This window comes from Cetorhinus maximus, chromosome 7 (genome assembly GCF_964194155.1).
Source record: "Cetorhinus maximus chromosome 7, sCetMax3.hap1.1, whole genome shotgun sequence".
Lineage (NCBI taxonomy): Eukaryota > Metazoa > Chordata > Chondrichthyes > Lamniformes > Cetorhinidae > Cetorhinus > Cetorhinus maximus.
This window is the reverse complement of record NC_135885.1, coordinates 18,940,852-18,967,394: the sequence shown is the minus strand read 5'-3', so window position 1 is coordinate 18,967,394 and position 26,543 is coordinate 18,940,852. Positions and strand designations below refer to the sequence as shown.

Below are 26,543 nucleotides of genomic sequence, written 5' to 3'. Positions count from 1 at the left end.
GTATCTTTCCTGGGTGGGTCAAGAATGCAGATGCCCAAAAAAGCAGTTATAATGTGCATGGAATGTGCAATTACCCTAGGTGACTTCTCTAATGACTTCCTTGCTGAGTCTCCCAGCCCAGGGACACCCAGGGAAGATATGGCACAGCAGTCACGTTCACCCAAACCAAAATTCTCAGCTGCCGGCAATTTAGATGCACTGCTACTGCTGTCTTGGGAAATCAGCCCTATAATGATGCAGAGGTTTGAGTTTGAGGTGTTCCCTTAAGCAAAAAGCAGCTAGATGCCTCATTCATGTATTCATGTAAATGCTGAATTTGGTAACTTAGTTAAGGGGTGTCAGATGTCCGCACTTATGCATTCTTTCCAGCACTGGATCATTAAAGGTGAGCTGGTAGTTTAGTGGTAATGTCACTGGTTTAGTAATTCAGAGGTTTAGGCTAATGCTCTGGGGCCGTGGGTTCAAATCCCACTACAGCAGCTGGTGAAATTTAAATTCAATTAATAAAATCTGGAATTGAAAACCAATAGCAGTAATGTTGACCATTAAGCTATCATTGATTGTTGTTAAAAAAAAATCTGGTTCACTAGTGCCCTTTAGGGAAGGAAATCTGCCATTTTTACACAGTCTGGCTTACGTGTAACTCCAGACCCACAGCAGCATGATTGACTCTTAACAGTGAGCCACTCAGTTCAAGGGCAATAAGGAATGGACAACAAATGCTAGCCTTGCCAGTGACGCCTACACCCTGTGAAAGAATAAATAAAAATTCACATGGATAATGACCAAGAGTAGGAATTTTGGCTGATTCATATTGTTCCTTTTGTGGCCTTCAAACTCTAAAGCAAATTCTATTGCCTCAACTGCCATCCCAGATGAGTCCAGCTAATTGATTTGGTATTTCATAAAATGCCAATTTCCCAAAATGTCCTTGGCAATTTGGTGACTAAAAGTATTGTCTGGTGAGCTTCAACACCAATTTAACATAACAAAATGTCCAAAGGCATTTCACAGGAGGGCTATATAGCAAAATTTGACACCGAAGGGAATATTGGACCAGATAACCAAAAGCTTGGTCAAGGAGGTAGGTTTTAAGGAGTGTCTTAAAAGAGGAATGAAAGGTAAAGAGGTGGAGAGGTTGAGAGAAGGAACTCCAGAGTTTAGGGCCTAGCCAGTTGAAGGCATGCTCATCAATGGTGAGCAATTAAAATGGGGATTGCTGAAGAGACCAGGATAAATGAACTCAGATATCTCAGTGGCTGAATGAGTGTACAGAGATAGAGAGGGACAAAGCCATGGAGGGGTTTGAAAACAAGGCTCCAAACCTGGCTCCTTGACCAAATATTTGCTCACCTAACCTAACATCTCCTTCTTTGGCTCAGTGACTGTAATACACTGCTGTAAAATCCTTGAGATGTCTTACTATGTTCAAGGCATTATACAACTTGGTCATTGTTGTTATTCTTGTCTGTGAGGCCCAGTACCACACCAGACAATGCACTTACCAACCAAGACATTTGGGAACGTTTGCATTTTACAAAACGCCTAATTACATTTGCAATTAGACTGTAATGTCAATAAGCAGCTTGGATAAATATTGTAATAACATTGACTGGATTCCAAGTTACAAGCTATCAGCAGCAAATTACAATCCCTTTAAAACACAACAGTGGAAAAATAACCGACAGGTATCATTTCACAGTTTGATTGTATTTTTGTATTTAGCATAAATATTAAGAACAGTTTGTCCATTTTCTACTCCACAAAGCTTAATCTTGCCTCACTAGAAATTCAGGAGAATGACAACTTATTGGGAATAGGATTCTTCCTCAGAATGCCACATAACGCTGAGAGTGGCCTTCTTGTGTGACCCATGGTGATTTACTTTTAGAAAGAAGCTAGATTTTGAGACGGCTAGTTTACTCAATTTGTATTTAGTGACAAATTCGGTCAGTTCACAAACAATTTCACAGCAATACAGCAGTCCAGGACTGATGGCAATGAATAAGGTGACCCTGTGAAATTTAAGGCAACAGTGAAAGAGGGAAGACAGAGACACAAAGAGAGGGAAAGACAAACAGAAAGATAGAAAGAACTCCTGCAGTATTTGCAAACCTATGTTAAATGCCCTGATGGGTTTTTCCCTTCACTTTGTTTTGTGGTGTCTTAAAGAGAGAGAAAAGTCTGTAAGAGATGGACGTGAAATCTGACAATTGTAAAATAACCTTTTGTTTATTCATGCTGAATTTGAGGAAAATGGAAGATTTGAAAAGTGTGTAGGAAGAAGGGAGAGGACAATCATTGGAATACGGGCACATGTGTACAGAAGGTCACACAGAGATTGGGCTACCAATAGAAAACTGGAAAAAGGCACAGCATACCTAATGCCAAACTAAAACCATCAAAGCAATTCTCCCATAATAGCAAGGCCAGAGGGAAGAGAATAATAATCAAGGCAACCCATACGAATTTAAATTTGAGAAGCAACAGGAGATAGGCAACACCCTCATGGTTGCTTCTTCAGGCAGAATTTTCCCCCCATTGGGAGGTAAGTTCAGGAGCGGGTACGTGCGGGCGGGCCTCCGATTGGCGCCCCGCCATTTTACGTGGGCGGGCCAATTAAGGCCCGGCCAGCGGGACAACCCCCAGGAATCACTATGCGCTCCCTGTGCGGGCAGGGAGGAGATTCCCGAAGCCGAGAGTGCGCTCTTCTGCACATGCGCACTTGTCTCCCTGAGGCTAAGTGCTGCCTCAGGGAGATCGGCGCCAAATTTAAAAATGGTCACTGCATAGAAATAAAATTTCCCTGCCATGTTCCCTCATGTGACACTGTCAAATGAGTTGGGATATGTCCATCACCTTTAATTAAACTTTTATTAAATTTTTAAAAACCTACATGAAACCTCATCCCGCCCGTGGATGAGGTTCATGCTTTTTCTGAAGCCCGCCAGGGCTCCCGGCCTGCCCACCAACCTTAAGGTTGGACGGGCAGGTCCTTTAGCTACTTCAATTAGTTTCTCAATGGGTTCAATTGGCCGTTGACAGGTCGGCGGGCGCACAGCTGATTCAGCTGCACCCCCACCAACCTGAAAATTGAAATGACGTGGGGTGACGTCAGGAGTTCCGCCCAACATCATCCCGCGTCATTTTACACGTCACCCATCCCCCACTCACCAACCTCAATATCCTGCCCTTGGAGTCTTTTAATAGAGAGTATCTAAGCAAAATAATCTCAAACCATCAAACACTATTGGGATAGATTTTTAACTTGTTGCCTGGGCATCAAACTGCCATTAAGGACTGACCTCTCATTATAGAAACTGCACAATCTTTGTTTCGGTTGATTTAAATGGGAAATTAAAGTTGGTCAGCTTCTTCTATGGGTGGTCAATCAACAGGGCCAGTTTGATGCCCAAGGGTCAGCCAGTTGAAAATCTATCCCAGCCGTTCATGTTTTCAAACTTTTCGAACATCAAGTAGAGTCTCTAGTTAAGGTTAGTGGACTGGATGCCAACTTAACCCAATCGAAAATGAACAACACCTTAGAGTATGTCATGGCAAGAGAGGAGATTTGTGAAGCATTAATATTCATTACAAAAATGTCAATGAGCACTTTGGAAGTTGATTGCAACAAGGCAAATGTGGTTCCCATCTGAGTTTCAAGTGAGAGACCTAACAACCACAGACCTATTGGTCTGATCCCAATATTCTGAAAATTATGGCAATAATAATTAAAAGCAAAATGAAGAGAATCACTCAAAAATATTCTAGTAAAATCTAGTTGCCTTTGAGGTGGTGACTGGTCTGCAAGCAGATCCAAATCCATTTACAATCATTTCTACCTATGGACCCTAAGCCAGTGTACAACCCATTTCAATCAATTGTTTGCTGTTGTGTTTGTCTACACAGTAACTGCAAGCCTGAAACTCAAGCCCCGAGTGAGATATTTAAACTTTAAAAACCAAAGTCCACCCCAACATGTCACCAACTCACTTCTGAATTAAATGGAGGCAGGACAAGGGGCAGGCAGTCAACCTACTCCCAAGAGATGGTTTGGGAATTTAAATATTATAATGAGCCTGGCAGCCTTTTGTTTAATCCTGCCTGGTCTGGTTTCTCAGGCCGCAGGAAACCTGGCAGCTGAAGGGAGGCGAGGACAGCTTTGGGGAAAAGGTAACTGCCTTTACACTCTCCTTGTGAGCCAAGAGAAGCAAAAGTGCTTCCCCCTGACCCCCCCCTCAAGCTACTCCCACCCCCATCAGACTTCCCCCATACAAAGATCCCCAAGGTTAGATCGAACCCACTTAGGAATCAAACACTGTCCAAGGATGCAACCCCTGCCATCCTTCCCAACCAAAGACACTCAAGAGTCCAGGATTGGATCCCTCACATCCAGCAGCAGCTGCAGACTCCCTATCTACAGCTGCGTTATGCTCCAGAGTGCTCCCCAACTCAGGCTGACTTCGGCCAGTGGGAGGGTGCGTGGGTCTGAGCAGGGAGAACACAAAGAGAGAAAACACAAACGTCTAGCTCTCATGATCAGGATTCTGTGCCGTACCCACTGACACAAGCCACCCCTTGTACTTCAAAACTAACCCATAGGGCAGAAAGTACTTTGGGATGTTGTGAGGGTTGATAAAGTACTTAATCAATGCAAGTTCTTGCTTTTATTTCCGGTTATCACCTCAGTCTCAGTGCAGAGGCCATGTCCAAGGTAAGCTATTAGCTCCAGGCTGACCTGCAGACAGCTGGATAACTCTCCTTTGTAAGTATGTTAACATGGCAAATCATTCCAGGCTACACAGGTGATATACTCCAAATCAACCAATCTGCTGTCCATAGTAAGTGACAAAGGCCTTATTTGGGAAGGGAAAAATAAAATAGAATCGTATAATCATACAGCATCTAAATACACCATTTGGCCCCTGTGCCAGCTCTCTGAAAGTGTTATCAATTCATTCCTCTCCCTCCTCTTTCCATATAGCCCTCTAATTTTTTTCCATTTTAAGTGGGGATCCAATTCCTCTTTGAAAGTGACGATTGAATCTGCTTCCCCCAGGCTTTCAGGCAGTGCATTTTACAGCACAGTAAAAATAAATTCTCTTCATCTCTCCCTGGCTTTTTTGCCAATTATTTTACGGGCAGGGTTCTCCAAGCCACGGGCGGGCACACACCCGGCCCGATCAGGTGTAAAATCACGCGAGACGACATTGGGCGAGCATCCCGACGTCATCGCTCACTCAGCGGGCGCACTTCAAGCCCATTAACGGCGCAATTGTCTCCGATATTTTGTGGCCCGTCCGACCTTACAGTTGGCGGACGGGCAAATAGGCCAGGCGGCCTTTACATTTTTCATCAAACATCATCGAAGGGTGGGATGAAATCTCCGTTATGAAATAAAGTAAAAAGAGGTATCTGTGGACAGCATTTTTATGAGGTGTGCTGTCAGGTGCTTGATTGTGATGCATAGACATTTTTTGCAGCTTGTTACACCCGCGGTGACGTCATCGCCATCCTCTTCTTGGCCTCACCCCAGCAGTGCTGAGCTTTTCAGCGCGCATTTCACACTGGCTGGGTTGTTAATTGGCCAGTCAGCATGAAATCGCAGTCGGGGGCAAATCACGGTTGGTGGTCCGTTTCCCAGCTGCTACCGGGCCCACCAATCATGCCCGCCCGCCAAGGGTAAAATTTAGGCCTATGTTTGGGGCTCTGGTTACCGCCCCACCCTACCGCAGGAAATAGTTTCTGATGAAAGATCATTGGCCTGAACCATTGGAAGGATTTTACGTTTTGAGTTGGGATCTCAACGACGGAGTCAAATGGTGTTGGGAGCAGTCACCCAGCAGTGATTTTGCCTGTATCAGCCAATTAGTGGCTATAAGACACACTCGTCATTTAATTAAGGATGGTGGATGGGCTTTTGAAGCTGGAGGGCTAATAGGAGGCCCTCCCCCAAGGAAGAACTGCAACCCGCCATTTCAGGAATAAGAGAGAGAAGGAGGGAACCTCCATCTTAAGGAACCTTCTCAGGCAACTTTAGCAAACTTGAAATATAAAATGGCTGCACCTGCAGAGCCACCACTGTGGGGAGAGAGGGGAGAAGGGGAGGGGGGGTGGGGTGGGGGGTGGGGTGCTCCAGAGGGGGTCCTGTGACTCCTGTTTTGCCATCTATCGGATAAGAGGTTTGTTGTGTGCCACACTGGATGTCATATTACCAAGGGGGGGGTGGGGATGGGCGGGCAGCTGTCACACATCTTTCTTCAAATTGGGTTTCCTTCACTTCATTCTTTCCATCCCATCTCCAGTCATTAGCTTTGGCAAAGGTTATTTTAGATTGAGCTTTATAAAGACTGAAGCTATATTTGTCTCCACATGCAAGTACCTCTAAGTGTGTACTTCCCTTTAAACTTGAGTTCCAGGTCAGGCTTTGCTTGGCCCTCTCTCAGTTAGATTTTTCTTTCATGGGTTGTGGGTGTCAATAGCAAGGCCAGCATTTGCTGCCCATCCTAACTGCCCTCGAACTGAGAGATTTGACAATCCAACCACACTGCTGTCGATCTGAAGTCACGTAAACCAGACCAGGTAAGATGGCAGATTTCCTTCTCTAAAGGAGATTATGGACCAGATGGCTTTTTACAACAATCAACAATGGTCTCATGGTCACCAGTAACTGAGATTAGTTTTCAATTCCAGATTTCATTAACTGAATTTAAATTCCACCAGATGCCGTGGTGGGATTTGAACACATGCCCCTCGGAGCTTTCGCCTGGCCCTCTGGATTACTGGATGACATTACCACTACGCAACCGTCTCCCCCTAATGCTACCAGGCATAGACCAAAATTGTGCTGGGAGCTTAACGATAATTAGTAAAATGAAGGGCACCTGTAAAATTGGGCCGATTCAGCTCTTTAAAATGTGGGTTAGATTGAGCTAGCCGGTAGCTTTTGGTGGGATCACAAATCGACATTATATTTTGATACAGATTCATAGGCTTTATTAATATGTAAATAACTTTCATTGTGAATTGACTGTCATTATTTTGAAGTTCTTCTTGTCCATATCTGTTGAAACTTCATTTCATCGGCAATATTATAATATTCATAGGCTGATGATGGTCTGAGGCAGTGAAGCAAAACATCTCAAAGGAATCAATCTTCAAAAGCAAGGGAAAATCATTTTTATATACAAGAATATCTATAACTGTCTCTGAATAGAACATCAAACCAGTGTAGTAGTCTTATCTGTGTACAAATCACTGCTTGGCATTTAGACTTAAAATCTGCAGAAAGATGCAAATGTTTCATTTCCTTATTTAAACCCAGCCAAGAGACATGTCATACTGGAACCGAGAATTAAATGTTGATATTGTTTCCTTGCTGGTTGGAGAATTGAGCATTGATCTAGTTTGTAACTAAGTAGGTCAATCCTCCAGCCTCAGGCACCACGAGGTAAAATGCACTCAACTTACCTGTATTTCCAATTCAGTTCATTAGCACTGGCCTCAGTGCAGGCCCAATCTTCACCCACTCCAGCGCCCCCCACCATGGCATGCACCCAGAATAGAGGAGTAATGCTGCAGTAATGATGGCTGAAGCCCCCTCTGATTGTTGTCCAAAAACAGCTGTCAGAAGGCCTCTGGCCTTGAAGATTCCCCTGATGCTGGAAAAGAAGGCACCTGTATTCTGGTGAGTTGCAGAAAATGGTAACTAGGCCCAGCTCATAGCCTCCAATAAGCAGGCTGGGTGCAAGCCCTAAAGCCTGATGCCTCAGGCCCCTCTCATCTAATTTACATAATGTTACAATACCTGCACACAGAGGTAGTCCATGTCCCCTCGATGAAAGTTCTGGGAATATCCAGACAGCCGAAAAGGCAGGAAATGAGCATAACAAATCTCTGAACTGGATTTCCAGCATCCGCAGTTTTTTGCTTTTATCATAACAAATCTCTGGCCCCTTTTCCCTGTGCTTTGCTCCACACACAGTAGAGAAGAGTTGGGGATGGGCAGAGGGATTCCCAGGCCTGGAGATCCTGCATCCCAAGCTAGCTAGATTGGCAAACAGATTTGGAACAGCCAATTGGATGATAGAAGTTGAAGATTTGGCCCAGAGCTCCTTTAGAAAGCTGACATTTTTCTGCCAAATCTTTCTTCACTAAGCCAAGGAGGCCCTTGTGATTTCTTCCTGAAGAGGCCCCAGTGTAATCACCTCCCCCAAATCTGACACCCGCTGGCTCTGCGATGAATCTCCAAGGTTGCAGACACCTACCACGGGTATTTAAATTCTGTGATCTCCCCCTACCTCTCCAACCTCAGTGGGGTCATGTGGTAAAGTGGAGGACCATGTACGTTTAAGAGAATGTAGTTAGTTGACCATGTGACTGTATTGACCAATCGCTACACAGCATGGGCTTCTTGGGTAACTGTAAGTCTAGAGCTGGAGGTGATTGAAGAAGCACACATTGTGTTAGTGTCCTGTTCTTAGTTCCAATAAACCACCAGTGTTTGTTCAGTTAATCAGTCTCTCTGCCAATGTTGTTTCAAGCACCAACTAATGTGTTAATATCAAGGGTGCAGCTAGCGTTCACCGGACAAAAACATAAAACCGGCGATGAGGATAAACCGGATCAATGGTTGGCAATCAAGAAAGCTGCAGTAAGCCAGATGTGTTACTTTGCCACTACCTTGAAGCTGTTTGAAAGCTCAGTCTGCTTAGTCATCAAATATGCTGCGGTTTGAGCATCTTGAACCATTCGACCCCATTTCCGATGACTGGTCTCATTACGTCGAATGCCTAGCTTCTTTACCGCTAATGACATCGTGGGGGAAGACAAGAAGAGGGTGATTCTCTTGTCCAAATGCGGGAGCAAACGAATAGACTGATCCACAGCCTCACTCACCTAACACCCCCGATACGAAGACTTTCGATGAGTTAGTAAACATTGTAAAAAACCACCTGAAGCCAAATCTCTCAGTCACTATGCAGCGTTTTAAATTCAATTCGAGGAATAGGCTTCCAGGAGAGACAATCGCTAGCTATGTAGCTGCTTTAAAGGAATTAACAGTATATTGTGAGTTCAGAATTTAAATTGATGACATGGTCAGAGACCCGGTTGATATGCGGAATCGGGGACGATGCTATTCAAAAGCGATTGCTATCTGAAACTAATCTAGACTTCAGTAAGGTATTAGAATTGGCAACAGCCATGGAGAGCGCTGTTAGAGACTCGGAGGCAATAAAAGATACACAAAATGGCGCCGTCCATCTTGTAGGGCAGGAAGGGTCAGTAACGAAAGGCTCGAAAACGTTGGACTCTGTAGAAATGGAACACCCACTATGTACAGACCATTGCAGAACAACTGTACTACAGTGAAAACCCACAACATTAATGAGAGAAATGCATCCAGACAGCCTGCAGGTGATCGACAGTTCAGAAATATCGAATGCTTTTTCTGCCACCACAATGGTCACATAATGCGGAACTGTCAAGATAGGCTGAGACAGCATTTTAAAGACAAAGGTAGAAATCGTGAAGTCTGTCTCATTGTAGAGCCAGAGGAAGCAGAATCTGACATCTATTCATTATACAACCTGAAAGTGGATAGAACTGAGCCAATCCAGGTAGTCATTAAGATGAAGGTCAATACTGGGGCATCAATGTCTGTCATAGGAGAACATACGTTCAGACACTTGAATAAAGGAGTCCATCCTTTAAGTTTTGAACAATCGGACACCAAATTAAAAACAAAAACTGGCGGAAAAAATAAGAGTGAAAGGGATATGTCAAGTCCTGGTGCAGTTTTACCCCTTATAGCAGCAGCTGAACGGGCCCAAGTTTAATTGGTTGCAACAGGCTCAAAAAGATTAAATTGCAATGGGCCGAGATTTTTCAAATCAGAATGAGAAACTTACAGGAATTGTTACAAAAGTAGGCGCCATTTTCAGTGACGAGATAGTCCAGTGTTGGGCTACAAGCCAAAATACACGTGGACCATAATGCAAGCTCCAGATTTATCAGAGGCAGACCAGTCCAACATGCTCTACGGGACAAGGTTGAGACCGAGATAAACAGGCTGAAAAAGTTGGGTATCTTACAATTGGTGCAATTTTCTGATTGGCGGCACCCATAGTACTGGTACTGAAGCCAGACCAAAGTGTTTGTTTATGCGGTGACTATAAGTTAACTGTAAACATAGTTGCCAAACTTGATAGACACCCGATGCCAAAGATTGACAAATTATACTCAAAATTGGCAGGGGGCATCACATATTCAAAACTCAACATGAGCCATGCCACCAGCAGGTAGAGTTGGAAGAAGGCTCTAGGGAATTCATGACCATCAATACACATCAAGGATTGCATCAATATACTCGAATACCCTTTGAGGTCTCATCGGCGTGTGCTATTTTCCAGCGTACCATGGAAAATCTGCTTCTGTCCCGTGTCTTCTCGCCAGGGCTCCTTTGACAGCATCTTCCGAGCCTGTGACGTTTCCCACCTGGAGGGACCAGGGTGGCAGACACGTGGGAGCACCGCCATCTGCAGGTTCCCCTCCGGACCGCACACCGTCCTGACTTGGAGGTGTGTTGGGGTTTCTTCGCTGTCGCTGGATCGGAGTCTTGGAGCTCCCTCCCTGGCAGCACCGGGGACGTGCCTGCCCCACATGGACTGCACTGGTTTAGGAAGGTGGCCCGCCACCATCTTCGCAAGGGCACTTTGAGAATGGACGGCAAATGTTGGATTTGCCATTGACCCTGACATCCCATAAATGAATTTTAAGAAACTTAAGGCAGCTGGAATGCAAAAGGGTGGGAATTATATGACAGTTGTATATAGTTCTGCTTAGACTGGATTTGGAGCTTTGCATTCAGTTATGGGCATAGCATCATTTTTGGTCTTCGATTGGGTGCAGCGCAGACTTAGCAGAATGGTACTGGAGCTAAAAATGTTAAGGTCTGACATCAGGTTGCAAGAACTAGACTTCTGTTTCTTTGGGTACGGAAGATTAAGAGATGATCTGATTTGAGGTGTTTAAGATCATTAAAGGATTGAAAGGATAGATAGAGAACAATCCTCTCAGGTAGGGGAGTCCAAAACCAGAGGGCATAACCTTTAAATTAGAGCTAAGCTATTAAGGAATGATGTCAGGAAGCACCACTTCTCACACTGTCGGTAAATCTTAAGAATTAGTAGAGTATTTAGCAGGTCCAAATCAGAAGTAGTTATGTGGTTGCATAACTTTGCAGTGCCCATTGTGACTTTTCAAAAGATTAACATTGGAAAATTTGTAGCAAAATATTTCAACACTGTATACTATCCTAATGGAGCTTCAGCTTTGTAATTATTGACTTTATTGCTTTTTACTTTGATTATGGATCAATCATATCCCAGAAACAAGGGGTGTAAAGAGTGAGCGGTTTCACCCACAGCAACTGCAAATGACATTTATGTCCACTAACTAGCTGAAAAGAGTTTATTATTTTGGTGAATTTCACAAAAAATATGAGACCTACCTAAACATATTAAACTTAGATATGGCCCACTGAATTTTTTTTCATTCTTTCAGGGGATATGGTGTCGCAGGCTAGGCCAGCATTTATTCCCATCCGGAATTGCCTTTGAGAGATGGTGGTGAGCTGCCTTATGTTAGTGAGGCATTTCTAAAAATTGATTTGAACTAAATGGCAGTAACCCTAAATTTTCATCCATGTTCTCAACAGTGGATGCTTTGTCTACTGTAATTACCTCTGCATTTAATAGATAGAGGAAATGTTTATTGTCTTCCATGCTCCTAACGATTTGAGATTATCACTTGAATATTTCAAGACTTGCATAATTTGTCATCTTTCACATCCCAGGAATCAGCCTGGTGAACCTTCTCTGAACAACTATGCTGGAACTGTATAAAACGCTGATTAGGCCACAGCTAGAATATTGCGTGCAGTTCTGGAATCTGCATTATAGGAAGGATGTGATTGCACTAGAGAGAGTGCAGAGGACGTTTACCAGGATGTTGCCTGGGCTGGAGAGTTATGATTATGAGGAGAGATTGGATAGACTGGAGTTATTTTCCCTGGAGCAGAGGAGATTGAGGGGGGGCATGATTGAGGTGTATAAAATTGTGAGGGGCATAGGTAGGTTGACAGGAAGGAACTTTTCCCCTTGGTGGAGGGATCAATAACCGGGGGCCATAGATTTAAAGTAAGGGGCAAGAGGTTTAGAGGGGATGTGAGGAAGAATTTTTTCACCCAGAGGGTGGTGGGAATCTGGAACTCACTGCCTGAAAGGGTGGTAGAGGAAGAAACCCTCATAACTTTTAAGAAGTATTTGTATGTGCACTTGCGATGCCATGGCATACAAGGTTATGGGCCTAATGCTGGAAAATGGGATTAGAATAGTTAGGTACTTGTTTGACCAGCGCAGACTCGATGGGCCGAGGGGTCTTTTTCAGTGCTGTGGACCTCTATGATTCATTGTTTATCCAGGTGATGTCTTAGTCACTGGACGAAGTGATGAAGAACACTTGGCTAATTTGGAGGAGATGCTGAAACACTTCTCATGTGCTGGGGTGCGCCTGAAGCGAGAAAAATGTATTTTCCAAGCCAAAGAGGTGGTTTACTTGGGACATGAGGTCGACGCGTGGGGCCTGCATCCCGTGGAAGAAAAGGTCAAGGCCATTCACGAGGCACCTACACTGAGGAACACTACAGAACTAAAGGCATTCTAAGGCATGATAAACTCCTACAGGCAATTTCACCCAAATCTATCAACCGTACTGGCTCCATTATACGCATTGCTTAAGAAAAACCATAAATGGATTTGGCAAGTTCTGCACCAGGATGTGTTTCTGAAGGTAAAACAATTGCTAAGATCATCAGCCCTACTGGTCCACTTTGACCCAAAGAAAGAATTGATTTTAACTTGTGACACATTCCCTTATGGAGTAGGGGCTATACTTTCACATCGGATGGCGGATGGCTCTGAATGACCCATTGGTTATACATCTCGCACGCTCAGTGCTGCAGATATTCTCAAATTGAGAAGGAGGGCTTGTCTGTTGTGTTTGGTGTTCAGAAATTCCATCAATACCTCCACGGTCACCATTTTCACATTATATCTAATCTAACAACAAACCTCCGCTGGGATTATTTGGAGAGGATAAGGTGATACCCCCCATCGCATCTGCTTGCATCCAGAGGTGGGCACTGATATTGGCTGCTTACGGATACACTTTTATTCACCGATCGGAAAGCCAGGTCACACATGCTGACGTGCTGAGCCATCTCCCCCTGCCAGATAACAATGTGAAGGTTCCAATTCCACAGGAACTTGTCTTAGTGTCAATTTTTTTTGATTCCTCCCCTGTCCAGGCCAAACATATCCATTAGTGGACAAGCCAAGATCCAACTCTTATCTCACATCCAGGAACTGGTCTTGAATGGATGGTCAGGCGAGCCAAAGTCTGTTGACATGAAGTCCTATTTCAAACGCAGATATGAGCTCACTTGCCAGGATGGCATATTGCTCGGGGAAGCAAGGGTTATCGTGCCCCCGAGAGGGCGAAGGCCATTACTGGCTGAGTTACATAGCGCTTCACCCTGGCATTAGTGGGATGAAGATGCTCGTGCACAGCTACTTGTGGTGGCCAGGGATGGAAACAGACATCGAAACGCTCGTCAAAAGCTGTCTTCAATGCCAACAAGCTCCCCCCCTCTTAGCTCAATTGCATCTCTGGGAATGGCCAAGGCAGCCGCGGGTGCACCTCCCCGTCGACTACATGGAGCCCTTCTTGGGCATAATGTTCCTTTTACTAATAGACGCCCAAAGTGGATGGATATCTATGAAGTCCGGTCACCCATGTCTGCTGCCACCATAGACCGTTTGCGACAGAGTTTTGCAGTGCGCGGGTTAGCGGAGGTGCTCGTGTCAGATAATGGGACTGCATTTACCAGCGGGACGTTCCACAGGTTTACAACCCTCAATGGAATAACTCATATCAAAACCTCGCCTTACCACCCCGCCTCTAATGGTTTGGCTGAGTGGGCGATCCAAACTAAGTCCGGGATGAAAAAGCTGGATGGGGATTCCATCAGCACCAGATTATCACGGTTCCTGTTCGCAGTAAATGGCCAAATAATTAGATGACACGTGGATCATCTCCAGAGAAGAGAGACAGTCCTACAAGAAGGAATGCTGTCATCACTCCCACCAAAGAGCCTGGTGGACAGTTGGCTCCTGAGAAGGGGGTCCCGGGAAAACCTGCCGAGGCCATTAAGCTACGACATGCAGCACGTGCGAGGAAACCTCCTGAGAGACTTGACTTGTAAATAGTTATTTATGTAAATAATTGGGATGTTGTGACGCTTGTCAATTGTACTTTCAAGTAAAGGGGGAGGGATGTGGTAATGTGGAGTGCTCTGTACCTTTAAGAGAATGTAGTTAGTTGACCATGTGACTATATTGACCAATCGCTACACAGCACGGAGTTCCTGGGTAACTGCAAATCTAGAGCTGGAGGTGATTGAAGAAGCACACACGAGGCAGAAATTTGCGTTGAGCGGGCACATGCCTGACCCGCTCAAGCGTAAAATGGCACATGATCACGTCAAGGCGAGCATCCCGATGTCATCGCGCACACTCGCAATCTTTTGGTCGGGGGCGTGCGCAAGAGGTGGCAGCACGCCCACCGACAACTAAGAGGCCAATTAAGGCCCTTAAGTAATAAACTAAGTAGCATTTGTTGCTGCCGGCAGGCGAATAGGCCAGGCAGCCTTTGCATTTTTAACGAAAGTTCATCCACGGGTGGGATGAGGTTTCCAACAGTTACTAAAAAAATCAATAAAAATGTTTTCACAACCTTTTTTACATGTCCCTCTTCATGTGACTGAGTCACATGGGGGGACATGTTTTTATAATATGTAAAAAGTTTATTTTTCATTTTAAAATCCTTCGGCTCCCCTGAGGCAGCTCTGTGTCTTCAGGGAGCTGTCAGTGCACTCACCCCCACGTATGCGCACACTTTAGCGCTTTACCCGCCCCAACCCCGGCAGCACTGAGGCTCTTAGCGCGTCTTTCACGTTGGCTGGCCATTAATTGGCCAGTCAGCGTCATATCGCGTTGGAGCCCAATCACAGGCGGCGTCGGTCTCATGGCCATTCCCAGGCCTGTCCACCATGCCCGCCCGCTGAGGGGAAGATCCTGCCTGTGATGAGAGTGCTTTGTTCATAGTTCCAATAAACCACCAGTATTTGTGGAGTTAATCAGTCTCTCTGCCTATATTCTTTCAAGCACCAGTTAATGTGTTAATATCAAGGGCGCAGCTAGCATTCGTGGGATGAAGCGAATTGGATAACCAAAAACATAAAAGGTCAATACCAGAGGTTGCTGGCAGACAAATTCTGGCACCAAAAGGTTTTCAGCCCTGTCTTTAATATTTAGAAGTAATGTAAGCCCCCCCCCCCCCCCCACACCCCCCCCCCCCCCCACACCCCCCCCCCCCACACCCCCCCCCCCCCCGCCAAAAAAAAAGCAGCTGATTCAGATTTAGCATAATATAAAAAAGAAGTCACAATAGTTAAAATAAAATGGAGAGACCCTGAAGAAGCTCGAACAAATGGTCGATGAGAAAGGGATGGACAATCACCATTACCATATTGTAGCCCTGTTTTTGACCCACACACATTGAAGAATGGTGTTCTAATGAGTGTTCACAGCTAGTGAATTTATCCAAATTACATAGATGTGAAAGATCGAAACATAAATAGAAAATACAAGAAATGTGCGGCAGACACATTAGAGCATTGGGTGTTCCACATTTGGAAGAAATCTCATTATTGGATGTTAGGGGTGTTGTTGGGGGGTGGGGGTGGGGTGCAGGGAAGAGCAACAGACAAAAGTTAAGAGGCAGATGTGCTAGTTCATGTCACTGAGAGGCACTTAAAGGATTTAATAGCCTGAAAACACAGTAATTAAAAAGCTGGAAATGAGCGAAAACTGGTGACGGTGCACAAAGGTCACCTTAGAGAGATAGAGAAATGACGGATGTAATGGGTTATATTCACAGGGAGATGTCAGATGTGGATCTGACCGCCTGTGCTGTTACCAACAAGGCCTACTTACCAAGATCAAGATGGATGCTGGGGACAAACGAGTTGAGAAAGAACATGAAGATAACGAATCCCAAAACAGTTGAACATTTCACCAGAAGGGCTTTGTCCATTATCCTGTGCTGCAAAGATACAATCAATAAAAAAAAAACTTTGTGAAAAAAAATTGCAGCTTACTTCATAAAATCAATGGGGGGACAGAAAAGAAAAATCAAATCACATTATGAAATCTTGGCTCTCTGTGCACAGGAGGAAAGACAACAGAGTAATTCAGTCACAGGTCCACCCAACAATCCATAATTCTTCTCAGAGTTTTGACAAGCTGAAAATCAATTTTTTGATCATTTTAAATACTATTATTTTAATGGGAAGATCCAGAGCAGACTTTTGTCCCTATCTTATGCATTTTAGAAAATTCTGCCTGATTTCTTATATTACTATAGGCCATTTCACAATCTATTTTCCTCTCTAACAAATCTCATTACTTCTCATTTTTCTGTCCTCCTGTGGCCACACGTTATGTGGCATGAGCAAGTACAACTGCAATTGCCTTGGCCGTCCGCTTGGATACTTCAGAATCTCATGGGCTTTTCTTTTTGTAGCACTGATTTTTCTTTTTGTTGTTTTGATTCCCACTGTTAACTTTGGACTAGATTTTCGCCATGGAGGCTGGAGCTCCAGTTGGGAAATTTCCCAACTCGACAGGCTTTGAAAAAAAAAAAATGACCTCCACACGCATGATTTCCACTCCCGGTGGTGGTGGTGGTAGAGGGGGGCGTGCAGAGGCATGATTGAGTCGGGCCTGCCACCTCAAGAGGCAGCTGCAAGGCGGACATGGAGGAAGGCTGGTTAGAAGGCACTCACCCGGTATCCATTATGGGCAGACATCAGGAGTCATGTGGAAATGAAAAAAAAAACTAACAATCTAAGAGAGCTCCTCTCATGCACACACACTTGATACTGAAAAGAAACCTCTCATTCGGGAAACCAATTTAATGATTTTAAATCCTTTCAAGTGGTCATTATGCTATAAAAACAAACTTCTATTCACTAACCACATCAAGGACAGCTAATCCTTTAATAGCCTCTTAAAACAGTCAATCAAAATGTGAACCAGCCCCCCCACTGCTGAGATAAGCAGTTTTGAAACTCAGCCAAGCTTTCATAATGGGATCAGCTATAATAACATCTCCTGGGAAATACCAATAATGGAATCTATTAAAACTGCAGGAACAGATGATAATATTTCTTTCTAAGCTACACCAGATGGCCTACCAATCAATGCACTCCAGCAACCCCTATTTGTTTTTTTCATTCCAACTGTCAGCTGGAATCTAGCTTTTATCAGGTTTAAATAACTTCAGATCATGACAGCTAAACAGACCTTATCGCCCTTCAAGAGCATTTATGTATCCTCCATTAATTTGTGACTCCCACGGTGCAGTTAAGGCCCTAGGAACACTGAAAATGGGGTCTGTTTGAACTCAGCATTAATTTTAAATGACCCTGCTGAGTTTGAGTTTCGGCCTGTGTGATTCACGCCCTGCCCCCCCACCCACCCCCTCCCCACTGACATCAAAAATGGGATCTGCCAGAAATGCGGGCAGGACTTCCGCATCTGGGTCCTGCTCGCCATTTTTAAAGATCTCCAGAGCCTGCAAGAATCTGGCCCTTTGTGTTCAAAAGAGTGAATAACACCTGTGATAAGAATAATCACAATTCTTTTTTTTGAAATTTTTCTCACCTAGAGGTAATTGTAACCACAAAAGCGGGTGGGGTTGGATGGGGTGATAAATTTCAAAAATCTCAAAGCTGACCCCAACTCAACTCCAACCTGCCCACTTCCAGTTTTAACAGAGGTGGAACACAGGGGCGGGAGGGTCGGACACAGGCAAGCCTCCAGGCGACAAATGGTGGTTTGGCCATTTAAACATTGTAATGAGGTGCATGCCTAATATTTAGTGTGCCTTCCAGGTTTAATTCTGGCTGGTTAGTTTTCCCAGGTCTCGGGGAATCCGGCAGCTGTAGGGAGGTGAGGGCGGCTTCATGGTGCCTTTCCAGCAGTGCCTGTGAACCAGAAGGAACAGAAGGTTCTTTTTACCTTCTTCACTGTCTACTAATGAGCCCGACATTAGGTATCTGACCCACTTCTCAGATCAGTGACCAAACACACCCCCGCAATATAGAATCCACCCCCATCAAAGATCCAGACCTACCCCCAACCTCCCACTAACCCAGCTGCAGGTTTCCCACTTGCACCAGGCCTGCACACTGCCTGACGGGTAGTCAACACTGTCAATCCTGTGGATTTCAGGCAGGAAGCTTGATGGAAAACAAGGAAAGGCACGCCGTGGAGTCAGAACTCCACAACGTGGAAGGAAATCCGAACTTCCGGATTACCCAACCAAACGTCCTCCCCACCCCTCCCTAGCCTCGCTCACAAAACCCACCCCAGTCAAAAGCAGGGACTCAAGATCAGCAGCAAGCATTTACAAGCTAGATAAGTTTAAGGAGAAATTAGATAAACGCACGAGGGGGGAAAGAATAGACGGATACAATGATGGAGTTAGATGAAGAGGGGAGGGAGGAGGCTCATGTGGCACATAAATTCCAGCATGGACCAGATGGGCCAAAAGGCTTGTTTCTCTGCTGTAGTCTTATGTAACTCTATGTAATTCATGGAACCAGTGATGGGTTTGCTGAACCCTGGGCCTACACTGTGTCCAATCCTCACACGGTCCATTTTTGGAATTGTCGTTGAGCAAGGCCTTCAAGAGAGTGGCAATTTTATTAACAGCTGAATTACAGGTAGATTTGTATCCACTGTGAATGGGACTGATTCATTCCCAAATTCCTCTGTACTTATGATTTTTAACATCGGAGAAAGGAGAGTTTCAAACCATCAAATTGCATTTGAACCCAGTGTCCAGAGTAAAAGGTGATCTGTCCACTGTCTTAAAAAGGGGGTGGCCTACTAATCGTCTTTAAAATAATAAAGCGATTTGATAAGTTAGATAGTGATAAATTATTTCCTTGGGTGGGAAATCCAGAATAAGAGGACATAGGCCCAGATTTTCAACCCCAGGTCAGGTGCACAAAGCCGAGGGATTTCCCAGCTCTGCGAACCCAACCTTTAAAAACGCCCACCCACAGGTCAGGTTTTCAGTTGAGGTGGGGGCATGCTGAAATCGGAGTCGGGGAGGGCGATCCCAGAGTGAGTGAAGAGGCTGCCGGGTACGGAGGCGGGCTGCATGGAAGGCTTGCCTTTGCACACCGGCGTTGTGTTGAAATAAATAAAATGTTAAAACAAAAAGCAGCCCTCGCCCTGCACCTCACCCTCACACACAGTCCATGCCAACCTATCCTCCTGTCCCACCCCCATGGCCCCTCGTATCCCCTTTGCCAACCCATGCCCCCACCCCACCCACCACCCTTTGCCTTTACCCCCTCCACGCCAACTCACCTAATATCTTTGGAAACTTGCCTGACAGCTTTGACACTTCTTTGACAGCTCTTTAACAGTTCCTTGACAGCTGGACAGTCCTTTGATAGCTTAACAATTCGAATGAGTTTGTGCATAAAAAATGCATAATCATGTTTAATTTTAATCTCAAAGGGTACCTTGCGTCTCCTAAAGTGTGCCTTACCTCTCCCAAAGGTGTCCCAGGACCATATCCAAAAGATTACCTTACCTCTCCAAAGGGATACCCTGACTATCCAAACAAATCCACCAAGTTCAGACCTCCTCTTACCTGTTCTAAACCACACACTCTGAGTTTCACACTCCAGGCCTTCCAAAATCCCACCTCAGTAGAGGCAGCTGGTGATTTAAATGACCTGCTGCCTCCCCAACCCCAGCCTGACTCCAATCCTGCCCCCGCGAAGTAGAAAATGCCGGGTTCAGGGGGCAGCACTTAGAATTTTCTGCCTTTTCTGGGATTTTCCTCAATGACGGAGGTGCGTGGCAAAAATCTGGGACGTAATCTCTAAATTAGAAATAGTCTATTTAGGTGTGGAATTCGGAAGCACTTTTTCAAGCAAATGTTGTGGAAATCTGGAACCTGTTACCCCAGATGACTGTGGATGCCGGGTCAATTGAAAGCTTCAAATTTGAGATTGCTAGATTTCTGTTAGGTAAAGGATATCAATGGATATGGAAAAAAGCTGGGAAAAATGGCATAAAGGTACATAACAGCCAGGGTCTAACTGAAGAGCAGACATGCTGTTGGGGTTGAATGGCTTACTTTAATTGGCCCTTACTTCAGAAAGTAATTTCGATATAAACAGTGCTGGGTATTTATAGCGGTGAAGGAACTTTAACACTTTTCAGTCATATTCAGAGATTCCTGCTTAAAATAAACTAGGAAGAGTTGATCCTACCAAATAAAACTCTGGTGTTTCCTGCCCCACCTTAATTTAAGCTGCATTCACCATTGATTATTTGATTTTAAGCAATTTAAAGCCAAGGATCCACAGTGCAGAGCACCAACAATGATGAAAGCAAATAGGAAAGAAGGTTGCAAAATTTGAGTGTTAGAGCCTTCAGAGCCTAAGACTGAGGGAGGTAAATGGTGCCACAGTTTGAACCTATTGTATCATCTCAAGTCCTAAGAAAAAAGTTTGTAGCAGCCCTTTCAATTTCGCAGAAAAGTTATCAGCCTTAATTTTTATCTAATCATTTTTATATTTACTAGCAATGCTGGATATCCACATATTCACAATTTGGAAGGCGCTAATCAATGACTTACTATAAATTCAAGTCGTTATCAGGCAGAAATGGTTAAAATATAACAAATAGGGTTTTTTCAGCCAGTTTTAAGTCACGTAATAAGACAGATGGAGGTTTATAGTCTAACAGGAAAGTTAGAAAGCCAAACCTTTCTTACCGTTTTTTGCAGTTCCTGAATATTAGTTTCCCAGTTTTTGTCATCCTGTGAAATTTGTCTAAAACATGGAAAATTATAAAGTCACAAAAGGAAATCAATGTATCCAAATGTTGCGGTAATTAATTCAAATTGAAATAAAGCCATAAAAAGGCAGGCAGAATTTGCAGGAACATTGTATTCTGCTGAGTTCCACATGAGACAACAGCAAACTCTAGTCATGGATTTCACACCTAACACTCAAAGGATGTTGATTCCAGAATTAAATTTGTTCACGCTTTTTTGTTGATGTAACTCGATCAAGAGAGGATTTCAGCAATGTTTCACAGCTTTACTTCTCTACTTAACCTTCCTTCACTTCAACGATGGCAAAAAAAATCACATCAAAGACGTAGGATTAATAATTCAGAGTTACAATGGTACTCTTCTCAGTTCCGGACGGATGTAACTCACTACTACAGTGGTAGATAGCAACTGAAAGATTGGTCCTCAACGATGAGCCACACTGCTGTTTCTGCTTGTCTCTACCCAAACCAAATTATGAGCATAAAGCATGTCGGAGGGTTGGGAATTTAACCCGTGGCAGAATCCCACCTTAAAAAATTTAATGAGACTGACTTAAGGAACTCCCCAGGTTCACCCGTGGCCAAGCAATCTCTTAAAGTCCACCATACTGAGCTTCCACTGGGAGTCATCCAAAGAAGAAAACCTCACCTCATATCTGGATCTACTTCATTAATCAATACCTAACATCTATTCTCATTATGGTTACATTGAATGGCTAACTTAGTGTTGGTTAACCAAATTACTATTATCTTTGACTGCATGATGTGAAATACTAACAAAATAACTCAACATACCTCCCTCCTTGCATGCTCTGCCATTGAAAAGGACAAGACCAGCCATGTTGTGGAAACATTGGACAGAATATTCTGCCCTCGCTGGTGGCAAGCTTGGAGGTGGAAAGGGCATGTACTTTGGTAGTTTGGTGGCATTCCGGAACCCCACTGACTTCTCACCTCCACCCGTATTAAGTTCAGGGTGGGAAGGCCCCCCATAGTCAATCTTCCCACCCCGCCATCTATTGAGGCCCTTCAGCGGCCAACTAAGACCGCAGAAGGGCCTCATCCCACTGCTGCTGGTATTAACCCAGCTGCAGGCAGGCTTCTTGCCATGCGGCATGCACGACAGGTAAGCCTGGGAGGGCTCCTCGTCACTTCCGGGAGCTGGGGGAGGGCAGGTTCCCCCAAAGGCACTCAATGCCAGGTCAAGGGACTGGACATTGGGAAGGTCGGGGGGGACAGGACATTGAGAGCGATCCACCTGCCTTTGCTGCCGATCTCCATGCACCCCTCTCCCTGAAAACCCCACCCCGCGAAACCACTCCAATCCACAGCTTCCCCCCCCCACCCCGCCAACATTGCTTACCTGCGGTCTGGGTCACTCTGCAATCCCAGGACTCTGGAGCTTGTTCTTCCAGCAGTAGCAGCCATGGCCTCCCCAGTGGCACTGTTGAGGGCAACAGCTGAGGGCCTGTGACTGGCCGGCAGCTCTCAGTAAGCAAGAGTTCCACCCCTGGGGTCTTCCAGAAATGAGGCAGCACAGGCCTCTCACCGGCTTTCCAGCCGGCAGGCGAGACCCCTGATGCCTCAATAAGATTCTGCCCATCGTACCTCCAAGCTCCCTTCCAAGTCACATGCCATCCTTACGTGGACATATTGTTACTGGATTAGTAATTATGAGGTCTGGGCTAATGATTCACTGACATGAGTTCAAAATCCACAATTTAAATTCAATTAATTAAATAAAACTGGAATAAAAAGTTAGTATTAGTAATGATGACTATATAACCATCAGAACGTTTTTAAAATCCATCAGGTTCACTTATTTCGTTTAAGGAAGGAAGTCTGCTGTTAGCGCCCTGTCTGGCCTATATGTGACTCCAGACCCACAGCAATGTGGTTGACTCTTAACTGCCCTCTGAAATGGCCACTCAGTTGTATTTAAGGGGCAGAATTTTCTCTTCGGCGTGCGGGTGCGGGCTCCGCACGCCAACACGTAAAATGCCGCGCGGTGACCGTCGGGTGTGTGTCCCGACGTCACCGCGCATCATTCCAAACTTCCGTTCGGTGGGCGCATGCCGGAGGCAGCTGCACGCCCACCAAACTGTCAAAGGCCTGTTAAGGCCATTAGGAGGGTAATTTAAATAATTGACAGGGCTGCCCGTCCAACATTAAGGTTGGCGGGGGGCAGGCAAGGAGCCCAGGCAGCCTTCGCCGCTTTCGTGAAACCTCATCCACGGGCGGGAGGAGGTTTCATGAAAGTTTTATTAAATTAATAAATATTTTTCACACATTTCATAAGCTTGTCTAAATAATTTTAATCTGTCTTTACTTGAAAATTTCAATTTGAACTTGATCTCCCTGAAGCAGCTCCATGCCTCACGGAGATTTCTGCGCTGTTTCGCGCTGACTCTCCCTCCCCCCACCCCCCCACTTTAATTGACCCACCCACGTAAAATGGCAGCACGCAGCTGATCGCGGGCGGCGATCGACTCCACACCCACCCCGTGCCCGCTCCCGACCAGCCTGCCCAACAGGCAGAAGATTCTGCCCAAGAAGGCAGCTCACTACCACCTTCTCAAGGGCAATTAGTGATGGGCAATAAATGCTGGCCTTGTCAGCAACACCTACACCCCTTAAATAATCTAAGAAAAACGCAGCAGTTCAAGGAGAAGGTTTTTAGGACATCTAGGGAGGGGCAATAAATGTAAGGTTGCCAACATTGCCCAAGTGCTGAGAACTGATAAAGAAAATTCAGTGGAAACTGATTGGTCTTAAACTTCCTTGAACACACAACTGTGTTCTGGACACTTCAGACGAACTATTTGTTTTGAAAGTACTTGAGAAACAACAGAAGTGCTTTTACCATAAATCAGAATATGTCGCTTGAAATACAGTGCTTCAATGGGTGTGGAGAAAGGAGCAAATATTTTTGAAATTGTTACATTTCCACTACTCCACACAGCAGCATTGCTATCTTTTGAGCTTTGTCCTTTATGTGGCCTTTTTGAATTTTTCTTGTGCCCCAAGCACAATGCCACAGACAGGCCAGGGCTGCGCATATGTGATCAGCATCTAAATCCAAGATAAAGAATCATAAGGTCTTCCAGCACAGGAGGAGGCCATTTGTCCCATCGTGTGATGGCTCTTTGAAAGAGCAATCCACTTAGTCTCACTCCCCTGCTCTTTCCCATAGCTCTGTAAACCTTTCCTTTTCAAGTACATATCTAAATACATTTTGCGAGTTACTATTGAATCTGCTTCCACCACCCTTTCAGGTGACACATTCCAGGCCAGGACAACTCACTGCGTATAAAGAAATTCTCCTCATCTCCCCCAGCCGCGGTTCTTTTGCCAATTATCTTGAATCTGTACCCTCCAGATATTTCCACAACTGCCACAAGAAGCAGTCCCCCCCCCCACCTCTATTCTATCAAAACTCCCCATCATGTTGACCTCACCAGTTGTGAGATCCAGGTTCTAAAATAACATGAGGATGCTCCCTCTGAGCCCAGTTCTCTGTGCTGTAAGTTTCTTGGATGCGGAGGTCTTGGGCAAGTTCATAATGTGGCCAAACAGGCTGGTTATCAACCTGTAAATTCTTCCAATATACCTGATGACAGGCAGTAAAGAGCAGGAGAGTTTCCTGGACAGCCATACTGCAGAAGGCAATGGCAAACCACTGCAGTGCTTTGCCAAGTGTAATCATGGACCAATCCATGGTCGCCAATGCCTTCTTAGGGCATGGTACATGGAGGAGGAGGAGGAATTCTCTATGACTCTAATGATTTAAGTGCTTTAACTCGTCTGTACGATTAAAACAGAGTTGAAGATCTCCCTGATAGTAGTGCCTAATGCACCATATGATGAGGCAAAAAGTAACCACGGACCAGAGGAGTGCAGATTCAAATCCCAGTTTGTGATGAGTTAGCTGATTTCAACCAGGGTGACATTTGGAGTGTTCCATTGGCATCAGTGCCTCAGCTTATTGGGTAGGAAAGAAAAAAATGTATCGCCCCTGGTTTCCCAATCCTGATTGCCACCTAGAAACTTACTGCTGCTCTGGGATGGTGGCTAGAAGGGGCAAAAGGTCACCCTGTTTCTAACTGCTATGCAATGCCTCACATATGGTCCATATGATCTCCTCAAGTGGTTTTCATTGCCCAGGGGGGTCAGGGATGAATTTTCCAGGATTTGTTTTTCCCCTTATGAGCGCTGGCTTTATCCTCTAGTTTATTGCTTCTCCCAGGATGGTGAGAGGTGTGGGTGAGAAATATCTCTAACTGACCATCATGGTGTGTGCGGCCTTTTCCTGTTTCTCAATCTCAAATTCCTATGTTACTGAAACTCTTATCCACTCTTTCGCCACATTAAGGGTTGATTCCTGAGATACTTTTTTGAGTGGTCTACCTTCCACCATCCTTAACAAACTTTGGCTAACCCAGAACTCTGCACTGAGATTTTTCCCACAAAAGCCCCACATAAAAATTGCCAGCTGGATTAATAATCTTAAATTTGAGATCAATAGATTTTTTTTATTCATTCACGGGATGTGGGCTTCGCTGGCTGGGCCAGCATTTACTGCCCATCCCTAATTGCCCTTGAGAAGGTGGTGGTGAGCTGCCTTCTTGAACTGCTACAGTCCATGTGGTGTAAGTACACCCACTGTTAGGGAGGGAATTCCAGGATTCTGACCCAGCAACAGTGAAGGAACGGCAATATATTTCCAAGTTAGGATGGTGAGTGATTTGGAGGGGAACTTCCAGGTGGTGGTGTTCCCATCTATATGCTGCCCTTGTCCTTCTAGGTGGTAGTTGTCGTGGGTTTGGAAGGTGCTGTCTAAGGAGCCTTGGTGAATCCTGCAGTGCATCTTGGAGATAGTACACACTGCTGCTACTGTGCGTCGGTGGTAGAGGGAATGAATGTTTGTGGATGTGGTGCCAATCAAGCGGACTGCTTTGTCCTGGACGATGTCCAGCTTCTTGAGTGTTGTGGGAGCTGCACTCATCCAGGCAAGTGGGGAGTATTCCATCACACTCCTGACTAACTAAGGTTAATAAAGGGTATGGAGTCAATGTGAATTAAGACCAGCTCTGATTTCACTGAATGGCGGAACAAATCTGAGGGGCTGAATGGCCTACTCAAGTTCCAATGTTCCTATACCCATCATATCCAACCTCTCTAAGCTTCAGTGTCTTTCTGTGCACCAGCAAGGTTTCAATACCCTCGGCCTCATTTCAACCTCTTCCCTGCCTTTTCCTGAGAAACCTTTTTGAGCCATAAGTCCCAGCCTCCATCTTTTCATTTTGCTTGTTCCCTACTGCTCTGTCTTTAGAGGCTGATGTTTCAGCCACTATGAACCTGCTCTCTGGAACTCCTTCCCCAAAATGTTACTTCCCTCCCTCCTTTCAGGCTTTTCTCTTATTTTAATCCTTATTCGGGAATGGAAAGCATCTGATCGATGTGCAAATCCATTGCTTTTGTCTTGTCTGC

General features: G+C 45.0%; 1 protein-coding gene across 2 annotated transcripts in view; it reads right to left on the bottom strand.

Annotated features, from left to right (window-relative positions):
- The window catches only part of oca2 (oculocutaneous albinism II), a 573,569-nt gene that overhangs the window by 165,847 nt on the left and 381,179 nt on the right, over positions 1-26,543 (bottom strand). For both annotated transcript variants that reach the window (XM_078544815.1, XM_078544816.1), the window contains 2 exons: positions 20,992-21,049; positions 16,119-16,227 (listed from right to left, as the gene is read on the bottom strand). In XM_078544815.1, coding sequence (XP_078400941.1) covers positions 16,119-16,227; positions 20,992-21,049 — 167 coding nt within the window. The remainder of the gene's footprint in view (positions 1-16,118; positions 16,228-20,991; positions 21,050-26,543) is intronic.